This window comes from Macaca fascicularis, chromosome 13 (genome assembly GCF_037993035.2).
Source record: "Macaca fascicularis isolate 582-1 chromosome 13, T2T-MFA8v1.1".
Classification (NCBI taxonomy): domain Eukaryota; kingdom Metazoa; phylum Chordata; class Mammalia; order Primates; family Cercopithecidae; genus Macaca; species Macaca fascicularis.
This window is the reverse complement of record NC_088387.1, coordinates 7,118,226-7,133,981: the sequence shown is the minus strand read 5'-3', so window position 1 is coordinate 7,133,981 and position 15,756 is coordinate 7,118,226. Positions and strand designations below refer to the sequence as shown.

Sequence of the window (15,756 nt, the reverse complement as noted above, 5' to 3'; positions counted from 1 at the left end):
GCCATCTACAAGCCAAGCAGAGGGGCGTAGAACAGAACCTTCCCTTATGGCCCTCAGAAGATATGAGCCCTGCTGACACCTTGATGTCTGACTTCTAGCCCCCAGGATTATGAGACAATTCATTTCTGTTGAACCACTCAATCTGTGGTACTTTGGTTATGGCAGCCCTAGCAGACCAGTATTCCAAATCTTTGCTCCATCAGCAATTTCTGTTGGTTCCACCATCAAAATATATACAAAATCCAGCCATCTCCCACCCCATCTAATGCTATCGCCCTGGTCCAAAACATCATTCTCTCTCACCGGATTCTGGTAGTGAGCACCTAATTGGCATTTCTACTTCCACCATTGCATTTCTACAGAAGCCCAAGTGCTCCTGTTAAAATATGTCCAACGATGTAACTGTTCTGCATCTTCCTTGGGTACAAGTACAATGCCCTGTGACTTCCTACACAATCTGGGTCTGCCCCTTTTGGTACTGTGCCCCTCTTCCTTAGCTGCAACCTCACTGGTGTCCTTCCTGTATTAAAGACTTACCAGCAGTGCTCCCATTTCTGAGTCTTTATACTTACTATTCCTTCTACTAGGAATCCTTTTCCCCAGATACCGGCAGGGCTCACTTTTTACACTTCTTTTAAGTCTTTCCTTGACAATCATTTTCTCAAAAAGTGCCCTTCCTATCCATCCTGTTAGAATTGCACACAGCCTTCCTCTCCCAGCAGTCCCCATCTCGCTGCCCAGATGTATTTTTCTCCATAGTAGTTACCACTTCCTAGCATGACATACAATGTACTTGTCTTACTTTCTGTCTCCTGGCACAAGAATGTAAGGTCTACATGGGCAGCGTTTTTTTTTGTTTTTTTGTTTTTTTTTTCCATATCACGAGTGCCTGGCACACTATAAGCACATGTGGTAGAATGAATGATTTGGTCCCACGTCCTCCCTGTATCCACATCCTCTGCCATATTACTTGGCAATGGCCTTCCACCATGGCCTAGATGACTTGCTTTGCCCTGTTCCTTGCCAGCATGCTCAATAATGTTCCTTGCTTTGGTCAGTGGGCTATTAGCAGACACAATGAAAGAAGCAGTGGCTTAACCTGGGCTTGCACATGGAGGCTTACATCTTGTGCTTCAACAATCACTATTAGAAAAATATACAGAGTGGCTCCTTAGTCCCAGGACAAAGGTGACTGTCACATGGAGCAGAGTCACCTCACCCCAGTCACACCAGATAGGTCCAGCCAGAATCAGCGGGCAGCCAGCCAACCCACTGGAGCACGTGAACAAGCCCGGCCTCAACTTGGCCAAGCCCAACCCCAGTCAGCCTCTTGACTCATGCACTTTAATAATAATGACGTGTTCTGAGCAGCTGAGTTTTGTTACACAACATTATAATGTCAATACATAAGTGAAGCAGCATGCAATAAATATTTGTTGAGAAAGAATTAAGTGTACTACGTGGTCACCACAAGTCCAAGGAGGTTTATAGACACACCTGTGCCGTGAAAGGAATCAGTGTTAACCCACATTCTTGTTGATAGTCCTTTGTTCTAAATACTAGAGGGCTCTGAATAATTAAAGAAGAGCCATCCTGAATGTGCTTTGTTTTTGGCCACTAAAGATTGGGTCTACTTTTTTCTACTTTTAATTGGAGTTTTATGTTAGGCCCATTGGGCCAGGACTCCTAGCAGCAACACACCTTTTCAAACTTTTATTATTGTTGTTGTTTGAGCTTTTCACTAGAGAGAAGTAAAAGGAAGAACAAGCACCAAGGACAATGGCATCTGCTCTATTTTGTGTAGTGATAGTGTGTTTTCCTTGCTTCAGTTCGACGCCTTTCATTTCTCTGCTAAGCTACACATAGGTGTTCTATTTCACCATCATTAGACTGCTTGTGCCAAGACTGAGAAGGGTCCCTGCCGTATCCCCCTTCATTCTCAAAGGATCAAATACCTCAAGAATTCTCCGGCAGAACCACTGGAAATCCACAGCGTAAGGATTCCAGAGAAAAGGGAAAGACACTCAACATGCCTGAAACAATCGCTTCTTTTTGATGCTGCTGTTTAGTAACATTAACAATCACCAAGGATGTGATCTCAGCAGAACTCATTTTAAAAATGTCCTGTGTCAGCACCACATCCCGCTGCACCCACTTCCCTGCTCTACCTGTGTGCCTTTGACAATCCCGGAAACTTTGAAATTTTCCTGGAAAAACAATTGTGCACGGAAATACATCAATGCTTTCAAAATTATTAAAAGAAGTGTATCCACTGCAGTGGCAAATGCTAGCCACGTAACATTCCCTTTCAGGCATGGGGCAAGGTTGGCTCTCTCATCTTTAGCACTTACAGCCAATTAGTCTGGCAGCCTTTGGATGTGTTCCTAGGGCAGACTCATGGACCCCAGAGATAATGTCTCTGCCTGAAAGACAGACGTAGCCAGACTTTCTCTGACATTTCTTCTCCTGAGTTCCAGACCAAACCCACATGACCACAGCATCTACCTCTTCCTTCTTCTGACAGTGCCCCAGGACCAGGTGGCCTGATGACTGTGCGAGGCCAATCTCTATTCCCCCGTGTGGGAGGCAGAGCAGCAGTAGACATTTTGAACCTAATACTCACTTTGGAAAGGGAGCCAGCTGTTCTGGGTTACGTCTCTCGTATGTCATTTCAGGAAAATACTGAGGGGATGCTAGGGAAAGGGAGGAAAGTGGTTGGGTTGAAAGGAACAAGGTAGGCAGAAAATAGGCATTGCTATGAAAACAGTGGAGAAGAGAGGCAAAAAGGTCTGTTCCACTGACTTGGCACAGACGAGGACTCCTCCATGCTATGAAGGTCCCACGGTCATAGGGCAGATGTATAGGATCGCTGGTCTACCACCTGCCTCCAGAAAAGGACGTACTTCCCATGAGAAATGGCCATTTAAAAATTGTTTTATAATGGAGAATATAATTTGCTTAATTTTATTACCCTGTGTTCCCATGTAGCTAATTGGGCATGCTCTCCATACAAACAAAATCTTTTTCCTTTCATTATATAGTAAGGCTGAGTCCCAGGGCCCTGTCTACATTAGTAAACAGTGTTGTAAAGCTCGTAAAGGCTGTTCTAGCACTGAAAGTCTCTGTCACTCATTATATTACCTAATGGTCTCTCTCACACACACATATATATACACACACACAGGAGTCTGCTTGCTGTGTGATTGCTTTGTTGTGTCTATAATATTACAGAATTTCAGGCCTGAGTCTATGGCTTGTACTTCTTATGTAGCCCAATATTATGCCAGCATATATGAGCAAACAGGAAACACTAAAAAATTCCCTTGTGTTAACTTGCAGACATTGGTAGGTTAGTAAATTTAATATAAATTAGCAGTGGAGGGAAAAAGTTCTGTTAGCAAGTTAGGAAAAATAAACCAAGATTGATCTACCAAATATAGTTTAAAACGCGTTCTTCTGTCTTCAGGGATTAGCTTAAATGCTGCCTTCGAAAGTCTCGCCTAGCCAGTGATGTGCTAATAAATGTTTAACAAATTGCTCTGTGAAAACAAAGGGCCTTGATTTGTAGCACTTGTAAGTTCCATGATGTAAGCCCTGATTCAAGCAACCACTCTGGACAGTGCCAAATGTGCAGTCAGGAAGAGAGGTACGTGATGAGGTCCCACTAGCAGGTGGGGGCTGGCTTCTCTACCCCACTGCTCCTAGCTCTGCTGTCAGAATTGGCCCTAACTTCTCGACCCATGACGCTGTTTCTCAGTTTATATTAAAGCATGCATCTAATTCTGCCTGTCTAGTCTACCTTCTCCACTTCAACTTTAAGATCCTTGAAGACCAGTACTGAATTGTATTTATCCAACACAGAGCCTTTTACAGAGTAGTAAACTCTGTGTGTGTGTTTGTGTGTGTGTGTTTGTGTGTGTGTGCGCCTGTGTGTATATGCATTTATATAAATGTATGTAATTTTTCAGATAATTTTATATATATGTGTGTGTGTGTGTGTGTGTGTGTATATATATATGTATATATATATTTCTGCTCATCTGTTTACATGCTTAGATGGTCTCAATCTCTGCATTTGACAAAGTCCTGCACCACGTGTGGAAAAATGGATAGTAATGGAAGCCCTAGTTTTCAGCCAAATAGATCGCAATCCTCAGTCCTCTTTGCAGAGAGGAATAGCCACATGACTGAGTCCAAGCCAATCATCAGAAGAATCATATGGCAGCTTCTGATGGTTTCAGTTAGAAGGCAGCTATTAATAGCACATATGCTTTGTCTCCTGATCATCTTTCATCCTTCTTGCTGCCTCTAATGGCTAATATTGATGCAGCCATTGTGGTTCAAGAGGCAGTCTTGGAAATGAAGGCTACTCTTAGTGGATCGACTAGACAGAGGGTCCTCAGACCCTGGGGAGTCTTGGAGTAAAACTCATCTATTAAACGTAAATTGCCTATCTCTGGCTATTTACAGAAGAGGGAAATAAGCTTTTACCTTGTTTAAGCTACTATTATTCCACATCTCTATTATAGCTGAACTTTATCTTAGAGGACATACTATGGTACAACACAGGAAAGATTTCCAATTAAAAAATAATACAAATCGGTAAGTCCTGCTTTCAGAGGAATCCTGGGCCACTTCATAACCCAATGGCATAACCCAAAAGACCTTCTTACTTGTCTCTCCAAAAGTTGTGACCCCAATGTCCACAAACATCTTCAATTCCAGTCTTCACATGATCAAACAACTAAAACAGAAAAAGCAGGCCAATTGATTAGTCTTTACCCGAAATCAATAATTTTCACTCTACTTAGATCATTTCTAAACTCCGAAGACCTTCATGGCTTTTGCTTCTTATTTGTTTATGATTTATTACCAAAAGCAATAAAACAGTTCATTTTCACACAAATTGATGAAATGTTTGTCATGTCAGTATTAGATAAGTCTTCGATTATTTTGCTCACCTATAACAGTTTGTTAATAATTTTGAAAAGTATGAAATATGGTAATAATTTCCCAGTAGGAACATTTCCAGACTGAGGGAAGTAAAAAGAGGGATCTTCTTGTCTCTCTACTCATGCAGGAGTTTAGCAAGCTAACCTGGAGAAGTTACCGTGGGGCCATATCTATTCTATACTCCCTCAGCACATTCCCTTTTCAGGGTCTCCTCCCTGTCACCCTGCCATTCCTTTCTTCTTCAGGAAATGGACAACTTGGTACCAAGCTGTCTGACTAATTCAAATATTTTTCCTTTATCATTAAAGGTATTACACTTTCTTAACACCTACCCGACAGTAGATTTCTTCACTGACAGCTTGTTGTTTCGTATTGGACCTCTTGACATCAAGAAACTCCACCAGTGGTCGAATAGTTATTCCCTGAACAGGAAACACAATTTAAGCGTTTAATATATATTTATACAATTTAAAAATTGTTTAATATAAACATTTTAATATAAATTTTTTATAAACTATGTTTTAATATTCAAGGGTAACCTCTCCTAGGCTTTGATAAGCAATGACAACAGATATTCAGCTACCAAGATTTAACACAGTAAATGTAGCTTTTTGTTAATTTTTCCTTCTTTTCAAATAGCTGGCATATTTTCAAAGGACCATGTCCTCACAAAAACAAAGACAAAATGGAAGAAGCAGAGAAAGCAATTACAAAAAATAATAAAGCAGGCCAGGTACAGTGGCTCATGTCTGTAATCCCAGCACTTTGGGAGGCTGAGGTGGACAGATCATTTGGGGCCACGAGTTCAAGATCAGCCTGGGCAGCATGGTGAAACTCTGTCTCTATCAAAATAATAATAATAGTAATAATAATAAAGTATTATCCAGTTCAGAAGAACCACCTACTTGTTATATTATCCATAGAAAAACTTATCAATGACTCCTTCATTTGTTCATTTATAAAAACAATTTTCACTGAGTTTCTACTGCACAAGTATCAGGGTCTTGGGCTTTTGGAACCCAATGATGAATAGTTAAGGACCTGGGTTCTAGGACTTTGTAGTCTCATACAAAGTCAGATACTTCCGAAAACAGTTACAAAATAAGCAGAAGAGGGATGACTGGGCTAGCACAGGAAGCAGGTCAAGGAAAGCCTGGAGCAGAGGAGACACTGGCAGGCAGTGGTGGAGATGCTGGAAGCATATCCCAGTGGAGACCATAGCACAGCAACGTGAGAGGGGGCTTGCGGCCAGTCTGGGCATGTTCATGGGTGAACTCGGGAAACGTGAAGAACTATCAGCTCTTCAGTAAACTAGGAGGAGAAAAATTCCTTAATGTGACAAAGACATATGCCAGCAATCAATAGTGAACATATCACTTAAAAAGGAAACATTACAAGCATTTCTATTAGAGCCAGAAATAACACAAGGATGCTCTGTCTCTGCTCGGCACCGTTCTGCACGTCCCAGTCAACTGAGAAGAGCACACAGATGAAGAGCTAGATGAATAACTACTGAAAATGAAGTGACAAAGTTTTTGTTGCTCCTGGATGATTGACTTTTTGTCCTAAAAAACCTGAAATAATATCTTTTCATTTAAAAATGACAAGAAAATGTGGTACAGTGACTAACACAAATTCAAAATGCCCAATCCATCCCAGATATTAATTTGTAAATGTAACAGAATAAATGCCTACACAATAGCAATGAAAAAACATATAAAAAGAGTGTGTGTGTGTGTGTGTGTATATATATATAATGCTAGTATATACTGGTATCAAGTATATACTAGTATCTAATAATATGTTTTATAAAACACTAGTATTCTATATAGATACTAAGTATGCATATATATACTATCCATTATCTCTCTGTATGACACCCTATCATAAATGTACAAAACCTTTACAAGGAGAACTATACAATTTAACTGAAGAAGATTATGAACATTTTGAGATATCAGAAAAAAAAAAAAAAAACACAGTTCTCTAGACGGGATAACAATATTGTAACGACAGTTTTCTCTCAACTAACATGTATCGACAATACAATTCCAGTGACATATTCCTGAAGATTTTTACCGTAACATAAATCAGAGGCTGATTTTAAATTAACGTGGAAAAGTAGATGTAACCAGAAGATTTTAGAAAAAGGAGACTGAAGGGGAACTTACAGACATCAAAATGAGCTGTCAGTGAATATACTTAAAAGTAATGCAATACTGGCACAAAATAGGGCAGGTGAGGAGGGGTGAGGGTCAAGATTCCAAGTTTCTTGGTTGGTGGGCAGATGGCCACTACTTCCTGGCAGGAAGGATACATGGGTAGGAAGAGTTGTTAGGATTTCAGGGACAGAGGGTAGCTATATAGGGGGATGTTCCCTGCCATGCATTTGACTTTCATCTCATCTCTCCTCATGTCTTTCAGACTCTAAGAATGCTTTTGATAATGCAAACTGACTGAGACACACACACACACACACACATACCCACTACACACACACACACACACACACACACATCCATTTTTTAAAGGAGGTGATTGGTTTTTTTCCATCAGTCTAGCTCTGGGCATTTTTCAGCTTAATTTTCATTTAACTTTCTGAAGTGTGAACTGATTTTGACCAAATTTGGTATAAAACACATCTTGGATTCTATTTGTATTTCAGTCTACCACTTTGAGATAACATAAAAGGTAACAGCAGTTTTCCAATCAACACATGTTCTGTAATCTCTAACTTATGTAAATGAAAACGGGTGTAAACATATGGTTCTCAGAGATGGGAGATTTCACCAAGTTCCAGATTCCATGAAGCCACTAGTTTAATAATAGCTCAAGGAAAAGTTGACAAAATCAATGTAATTTTTAAAACTCTATAATGTGTTCTAAAGACACAAGCTGCTGTTTCACATGCTCTTGTCCTATCAGTGTTCATTTAGTAAATAATAAGTGAGTGACCAGTGTTTGTAAATACAGGAAATAAAATAAAGATAGGACACAGGGCTTACCCCAGTCCATATGTTGATTCCTTCCACCCTACAGATGATCTGGAAGTGAAGGCACTACCATAAATAAATCACAACTGATCAACTCCAGGAAGAAGGTGTGGCCTACCACCCCATCAACTCAAGTTTTTGAAAGCATAATATATTTATGTTTATAATCATAAAGCTTATAACAACATGTGTTTGTATATACAGTCTCTTTTAATAGGCACCCTTTTTCTCTTTGAATTGCCTGCAGTGGTCATGTCATGCTCCATAAGAATTATTTGATGAAGGCTGCCTTACTTCCTCTCCCTCCCTTCTTACTTTCCTTCTTTCTTCAATCCATCTATTTCTCAGGCCGAGTATGTGACATCTGTGTATGCCATAGTAAGCCCCCAACATTGGATGTTATATTCTAAGAGCCTGTGTGTCTGGTTGGGAGGGAGAAAGAAACACAAAAGACCAAGAAAGCACCTTATTTTACCCACATTAGAAAATTTCTAATTTAGATCATCCAGGGAGTAACCTGATAAGGCTTAGAAAAATAAAATAGCTTGCTACCATCCATACAGGATTAAAAAAAATAAATAAAACTCTTAGCTTTTCATCAAACTACCAATAGAAATATTTGCAAATACAAGTTAAATTTTCACCCATTCATTCACTTTGGCATACATACTAAACACCACCTCTGAGGGTCAGGCCTGCCTGGGAGAATCATGTAACAGCAGGAGCAGGGAGAGTAACGGGGAGAATGATTTGTTTTGCATCTTGTTCCATCTCTGATTTCCTCCCACCCAGCATCCCCCAGCTCCCATTTATATCAGAGGGGAAAACAAACAAACAAAAAATAATACAACTGCGATGTGAGTGTCATAAGCATTCTTTTCATCTTTTTTTTTTTTTGAAGAAAATGAGTTTTTGTTTTGTGTTTTGTTTTTTGAATTAATATTTGCAAAATAAAAAGGACGGGGAAGAGAGAAACTGCCTTATATTTCCTTGCTGATTTAGCAGGTAATTTCCAGAAAAACTTGTAGAAACAATTTTCATGTATTAAAAAATATCACTATCGCTGTCATGCTGTCTTATGGAAGATCTTTCTCACATCACACACTTGGTCACAGAGATCATACATTCTGTTGTACAAACAGTGTTTATCTTAGAATGGGATAGGTGGAGTGAGAAGTATTAAAGCGTGGCAGTAGCTGTTCACAGTCCCCATCTGTGTGTCTCTCATTTAGCACTTTCCATGCCGCACATTGATTTTCCCTTCTATATCTGTCTGTCTCTCCCCTAAACTCCAGCTTTCTCTTTGCTGATCAGGATCTCCCTCTCTCCTGTACCATCAGTCTCCAAACGTGCTCCCATCTTTGAAAATCAGAAACAAAAGCCATCCTATGGCAGATACCCACCTCTGGCCACTACCTCCTTTCTCTAAGAAACCTCAAGAGAATTGCCCATATCTCCTGCCCCCCATTTCTCTCTTCCCCTCCCCTCTCGAGTCCAGCCAGTCGGGGTGGTGGTCTCCTGACTGACCCAAAGTGCTCTTGTGCAGAGGCCACTCATCAAAGCATCACTACATCCAAGGCTGTGCTCTCCACTCACACTTGGTCTGACCTTGCAGCTGCATTTGTCACAGTTGCTAGAGGCCTCTCCTCTCCTTCCTGCGTGACCCCTTCTGATGTTTCTCCTCCTTTAGTGGTCACCCTTTCCAGTCTCCTGGGCTGATTCCTCAACTTTTTCTTGATTTCTAAATATTACTGTGTTTCAGGGTTCAGTTATCAGATGCCTTCTTTTCTATATTCTTTCTATGCTTACACCCTCAATAATTTATTCCAGACTTATGTGTGTTAAAAACTATATGTTGAGGAATCCCAAATTTACATCTCCCACTCTGGCTTCTCCCCCAAATTTCAGACTCATATATATAACTACCTATCCAACATATCCACTTAGATGTCTAATAGGCAAATATATATGTCCAAAATGTACACATCCAAAACTAAGCAAGCACGTGATGTCCCTTCCTTCAAACCCAATACTCTCCAGGTAGTCTCCACCAAATTAAATGTCACCTTCATTCACCTGGCCGTGCAGCCACAAACACACGGAACTGTCCTCTACTTCTCTTCCTCTCACATCCTAAACTTTTCACGTACATTGTCCATCTTAAAAAAGCCTGATCATCTTGCTCGTGTTATTGTAGGATTGTTGTACAGTATTCTAAATTCTATGGAACCCCACCTAATAATGGCATATGTTAATGAAATACAAAGATTGTGTCCTTTTTAAACAGTACATATATAAAAATTATGACCATTTATTTAACAAATGAAGGCACATTTAAGGGTCTTCACGAGGTCTATAAAATAGTGAGCAGCATCATTCCAGTTAGAGAGGCTAAATTAGCAAAGGTTCATGTAATTGCTGGGAAGGTTACCCTACCGTGGCCCCTGAGCACCCCCACATGTTCTTGCAGAGGATGCCAAGACTGTCAGGCCTTGATTACTTTTTTACCTAGGCCATTTCTCAGGGTTGCAAGCAATGAGCACTCTTGAGAAATAAAGTAAGATCACCCTTCTGAGAGAGCAATATATCCCCAAACTCCGTGTCCCCCTCCTGCAATACAGACCATGACATGTGCAGACATCCATCACAGGTCCCTTGTGTCACCCCCATGGGACAACGAGGTATGGAAAACTGACACAAACCAACACAAGGCTGTGGCTACAGCTTTTGTCGTGGACAAAAAAGTCCTTTGTCTTTGACTCAGGAGTCTTCTGCAGCATTCATGAAATAGTAACAGGCGAACTTGTTAGCTTACAAGTATAATAAAACCCCAGATGCTTCACAATTCTGCACAGTGACTTAACATAAGTTACATCACTAATGTGCAAAAGAGGCTGCTCTCTATTGAATTTTGGGTAACCTTCCCACTTGACGGACTTCTAGATAACCACTTAATACATTTACGGAATTCTTGAGATCTGCCATAGGGATTAACTACATAATCATTATTGTACTCTAATCATTTTTCCGTCCAAAGAAAAGTATATTGAAAGAGCTCACCTTTTTCTTTCTTCTGTTACAAGTTTTCTTTCACTTTTTTGTGTTTGTTTGTTTGTTTTGAGAAGGAGTCTTGCTCTGCCGCCAGGCTGGAGTGTAGTGGCAAAATCTCAGCTCACTGCAACCTCCGACTCCCTGGTTCAAGCAATTCTCCTGCCTCAGCCTCCCAAGTAGCCGGGATTATAGGCACACACCACTGCACCCAGCTAATTTTTGCATTTTTAGTAGAGACAGGGTTTCACCATGTTGGCCAGAATGGTTTCAATCTCCTGACCTCGTGATCCACCTGCCTTGGCCTCCCAAAGTGCTAGGATTACAGACGTGAGCCACCACACCCGGCCTCGTTACAACTTTTCTTAATGTAGTATATTAAACATGGCAACTCGTGAGGTGAAAACCCTGTGTCAGGTGTCATACTCTATACATATATTTCCCCTGCGCTGCCTGGACCATTGTCTAGATTTTACAGCTAAGTAAACCGAGGCCCACAGAGGCTGCAAAAAACAGGCCTAGAATAGCAACCCACAATGCCGTACTCTAAAACTGCGCTTTATATAACTGTCCTCCACCTTCCCCAATTTTGAATATCATTTAAATACATGAGAAATAGCTTATATTTGATATAAATAAAATTACCAATCATATTGGAAAAAAACGAACTCAAATGTCCAAGGAATCAGAATTGTTTCCTCATTCAGGATTCCACGGCTGGACATGGTGGTGGCTCACACTTAACCCCAGCACTTTGGGAGGCCAAGGCAGGTGCATTACTCGAGGCCAGGAGTTTAAGACCAACCTGGCAAACATGGCAAAACCCCATCTCTACGAAAAATATAAAAATTAGCTGGGTGTGGTGGTGCATTTCTGTAATCCCAGCTCCTCAGGGAGGCTGAGGTGGGAGAATTGCTGGAACCCAGGAGGCAGAGGTTGCAGTGAACCAAGATCATGCAACTGCACTCCAGCCTAGGTGACAGAGTGAGACTCTATCTCAAGAAAAAAAAAACAAAAAAATTCCCCAAACAGAACCGTATTCTACTAACATGATCGTGTGCCTCATAAAGGGACTACATCACTTGCTAATGAGCAACACGATTCAAACAGTGTGAAAATTCTCCTGATAAACTGTGATATCAAATAATGCACCATACATCGTGTAAAATCCTGTTTTTGAAAATAGTTATAACTCAGTAGCACCAGGTTGGAAGAGCTTATCATATAAAGTATTAAAGTAAGGGGAGAAAAACATATTTAAAGTTTAGTAATCGGTCCATCAACATAAAAACTGTCATTTGAAAAAGAATACATAATTCTTACTTGAAAGGCAACATTTTATGCATGGATTTATAATTAGTTATTCCTGCTATATTTGTATCTCATCAAGTATTTCCCTCCAGGCTTCCTTCACTGAATTCCTTAATTATTGATGTATTCTGGAAAAGACACCTTTTCTGAAGGGAGTATGTGTGTATTTATGTGTGTGTGCATGCACGCTTGTGCACATGCGTGTGTTCAGAGTCTCTTAAGAACCAGTGGTAGGTAGGAGAATAGGAGGAAGAGGATGTGTGGGCAGAGTCAAGGAACCAAGCAATATGCATGCAGTCTCCAATCTGTGCACACACAAGGGTAGGCAGAGAACGGGAAAAGGAAGATATCAACACAAGTGGAACCGCAGCAATTTCTCTTCTCTGTGGATATCCAAGTGAACTTGGCCAGACTCTCCTTAAACCTCATCAGAGGAAAGACTGACATCTCTACACCTGCAGGCTCTAGACAATGATCCCCAGATGTCTCCCTTAGTGGAGGATTAGCTTGATGTGTTCACAATACCAAATGTGGCTAATACATCTCAACTGTTCCGTTTGTTGCTTCAGGCTTTCTCTTTTTCTATCACAGCCTTTACCCACCTTCATCTCTCTCCTCCCATCTATCCTCCTCCTGTCCTCTTCACACTCAGGGAAAGCCAGACCCCTACATCACTGAGAACAGGTGATCCATCTCACATGAACTTCCTGACTTCCAGCCTCCCCTGTCCCCACAAGCTCTCTGACATTCCACACAATACAAGAGTTGGCAGTCATCCTTCCGCTGATCCTCTGCCCTGCTTTGGCTTACTTCTCCATAAAGTCTCATTGAAGAGTCTTCCAAAATAAAGAGGACTGCATCTACTTTTTCTCAGCTCTGCCACTACTTCCCAAGGGCAAGTCGTCACCATTTCTGGCCCATATTACTGTGCAAAAGCAGAAAGGTGTTGATAATAAAGACAATAACAGAAGGTGGTCATCTTAACTCAGGAAAGGGTCTTCTCCAGGATTCCAGAGGACTCGCTGTCCCCAGTGTTGGAAGGCATGAATGAATGAAGGATGAACTGTCTTTTGAAGAAATGACTAGAAGGAAGGAGGAAAATCATGATGCATTACAATACTAAGCACTTGCTACACACCAGGCTCTCTCCTGGACACCTTATTCAGGGTCAAAAGCAAATAGGTTTTGACTCTGCTCTACATTTTTATATCTGTGCAAACTTGATAAACTGACTTAACCTCAGTGTCAGTGCCCCACTTTCCTCACCCACAAAATAGGGATAATAAACCATGATTCCTAGAGTTATGTTCCATGGAGTTGTTATGAGGGTTAAATGAATTAACATGTAAGATGCTTAGATTTGCATCAGGCACCCAGAAAGCATTCGGTGACAAACTGTTAAATAAATATGAATACATTTTTAAAACACAGGCACACCTCCTGATCTTCCTCCTTTTTTACCAGTCGCTCGTTCTCAGTTCTTCTTGGCTGCTCCCTTCTTCCCACGATGTCATAAGGTTGGGCTGCCCCAAGGCCTAATCCTTCCTCCTCTATTGTGGTCTCTTCAATATATATTTTCACTCCTTTGACAATCACGTCCAGCTTCATGGCTTCTAATACCAATTCTCTGCTAGTGGCCAGAGAGCCCCTTTCCTGAGCTCCGGATTCGTAATATCTGCCTCATCCTTATCTCCACTGTAGGTCTAATGGACACGCCTAATGCAGCATGCCCATCACTGAACTGACAATCTCCCCACCCCACCTCTGCCATGCACAGACTTCCCCTTCTCAACTGAGGGCAAGTGCATCCTTCTAGCTGCTCAGGCCAAAACCCCTGGAGATCTGAGTGACGCCTCGTTCCCTCACAACATGTCTAACCCATCAGGGAATCCCATGGGTTGCTCCATCAGAAAGTATTCTAGGATCTTACCACTTCTCACCAACTGAACTTCCACCAGCCTGGCCCTGCCTGATGACTGCAGGGCTTCCATGCTGGATTCCCACATCCACCCTTTCCTCACAACAGTCTATTCGCAACACAGTAGCCAGCGTGATCCTTTTACAAAGGAAGTCAGAACATATCAGGGATCTGCATGACACTTTCTAATAGCTCCCATTTCACTTGGAGAAGAGCCAAGCTTCATACACTGGCCTGCACGGACCTGCATGATGTTGGACTCCAGAACCTGCCTCACTTCATTCTCCTACACTCCACACCACACTCTGTGCCACTCCGCCACACTGGCCAAGAGCACACTGCCGTCAGAACACACTTGATCCCTCAGCCCATTTGCCTGGGATGTTCTTGGGCTTAGCTAATTCCTCCACCTTCTGCATGCCTTTGCTCAAATCTCATTTTTCTTGCTGTTCCCTTTCATGACCATTTGATGTTGGAATTGTAGCGTTTCCCCCACCACTTTACCCTCATCATGCTTGACTCCTTACTCTATCCTTCTTATATAACAATTTTCACCTTCTAACATGCTCTATGATTTACTTGTGTTTCTTGTCTAGTGCTACCAACCCCTCTGAAATGTAAGCTCTGCAGCAGGGACAGGGATCTTTATATGTTCTGGCTCCTAGAGCACTGCCTGGCCCTTAGCAGGAGTCCAGTAAATATTTAATAAATGAACATCTGCAAAATATAATCTTCTAAGAGTTGGCATCTTAACTTAAAGAGATTGATTAATTTGGAAAGTAGGGATCTGGACACAGGCCCACCATACTTTCTGCCTCCCAGTATTAAACGTGCATTCATCCTTTCCTCATTTCAGGGGAGTCACCACTAGGCAGTCAACTCATAGGGGTCAAATAGCTGTTGTAAGGTCATATGCACAACTAGCATTGAACAAGTGCATTCGCTAAGTCAGAAAAATAATAAGCATTAGCAAGTGCAGTTCCTAAGTTTCCAGTCATAAGATTAGAGCACTTAGTTTAGTTTCCTTAAATAATAATTTCTCTGTGTAGGCCAAGTGACCAAATTGGACTCTCTAAGGCCCCTCAACAATCTAATGACATGAACCCAGACAGGAAATATCATTTTCCCTAGTAACTAACTACCAAAGTTTCAACACACCTTTGCTACTTTGCATCCTGTAAACAGAATCCAATATTCTGAACAATATTTTTTGCCCTCCTGGTAAAGGGATTACTGTACTCACCAGAATGAAGACAGTAAAGAATATGACAACAATGGCAGCCGTAATAAACAGCTTTTTCCGAGGAAACACAGCAGCAGGAAGGAGAAACACTAGTGCAAAACAGATGGCACCTCGCAGTCCTCCATAGGCAATGATGAACTGATCCTTGAAGGTCAGGGGAATGGTCCGGAACCTATTAATGACCTGAGTCAGGACAAAGACACCTGCAAAGAAAGAAAACCCAAGAGGAAACAGACTGGGTGACGCCAGAATATGAAAACACATAGACTCATTTTCTGTGCTTCTGCGAC

At 41.4% G+C, this 15,756-nt stretch overlaps 1 protein-coding gene across 1 annotated transcript in view; it reads right to left on the bottom strand.

The window, feature by feature from the left end:
* Nucleotides 1-15,756, bottom strand: part of SLC9A2 (solute carrier family 9 member A2) — a 92,266-nt gene that overhangs the window by 14,791 nt on the left and 61,719 nt on the right. Inside the window, exons 5-7 of the mRNA XM_005575174.4 lie at nt 15,467-15,669; nt 5,286-5,375; nt 4,674-4,744 (exon numbers count right to left, since the gene is read on the bottom strand). Of these exons, the coding sequence (XP_005575231.3) occupies nt 4,674-4,744; nt 5,286-5,375; nt 15,467-15,669 (364 nt within the window). The remainder of the gene's footprint in view (nt 1-4,673; nt 4,745-5,285; nt 5,376-15,466; nt 15,670-15,756) is intronic.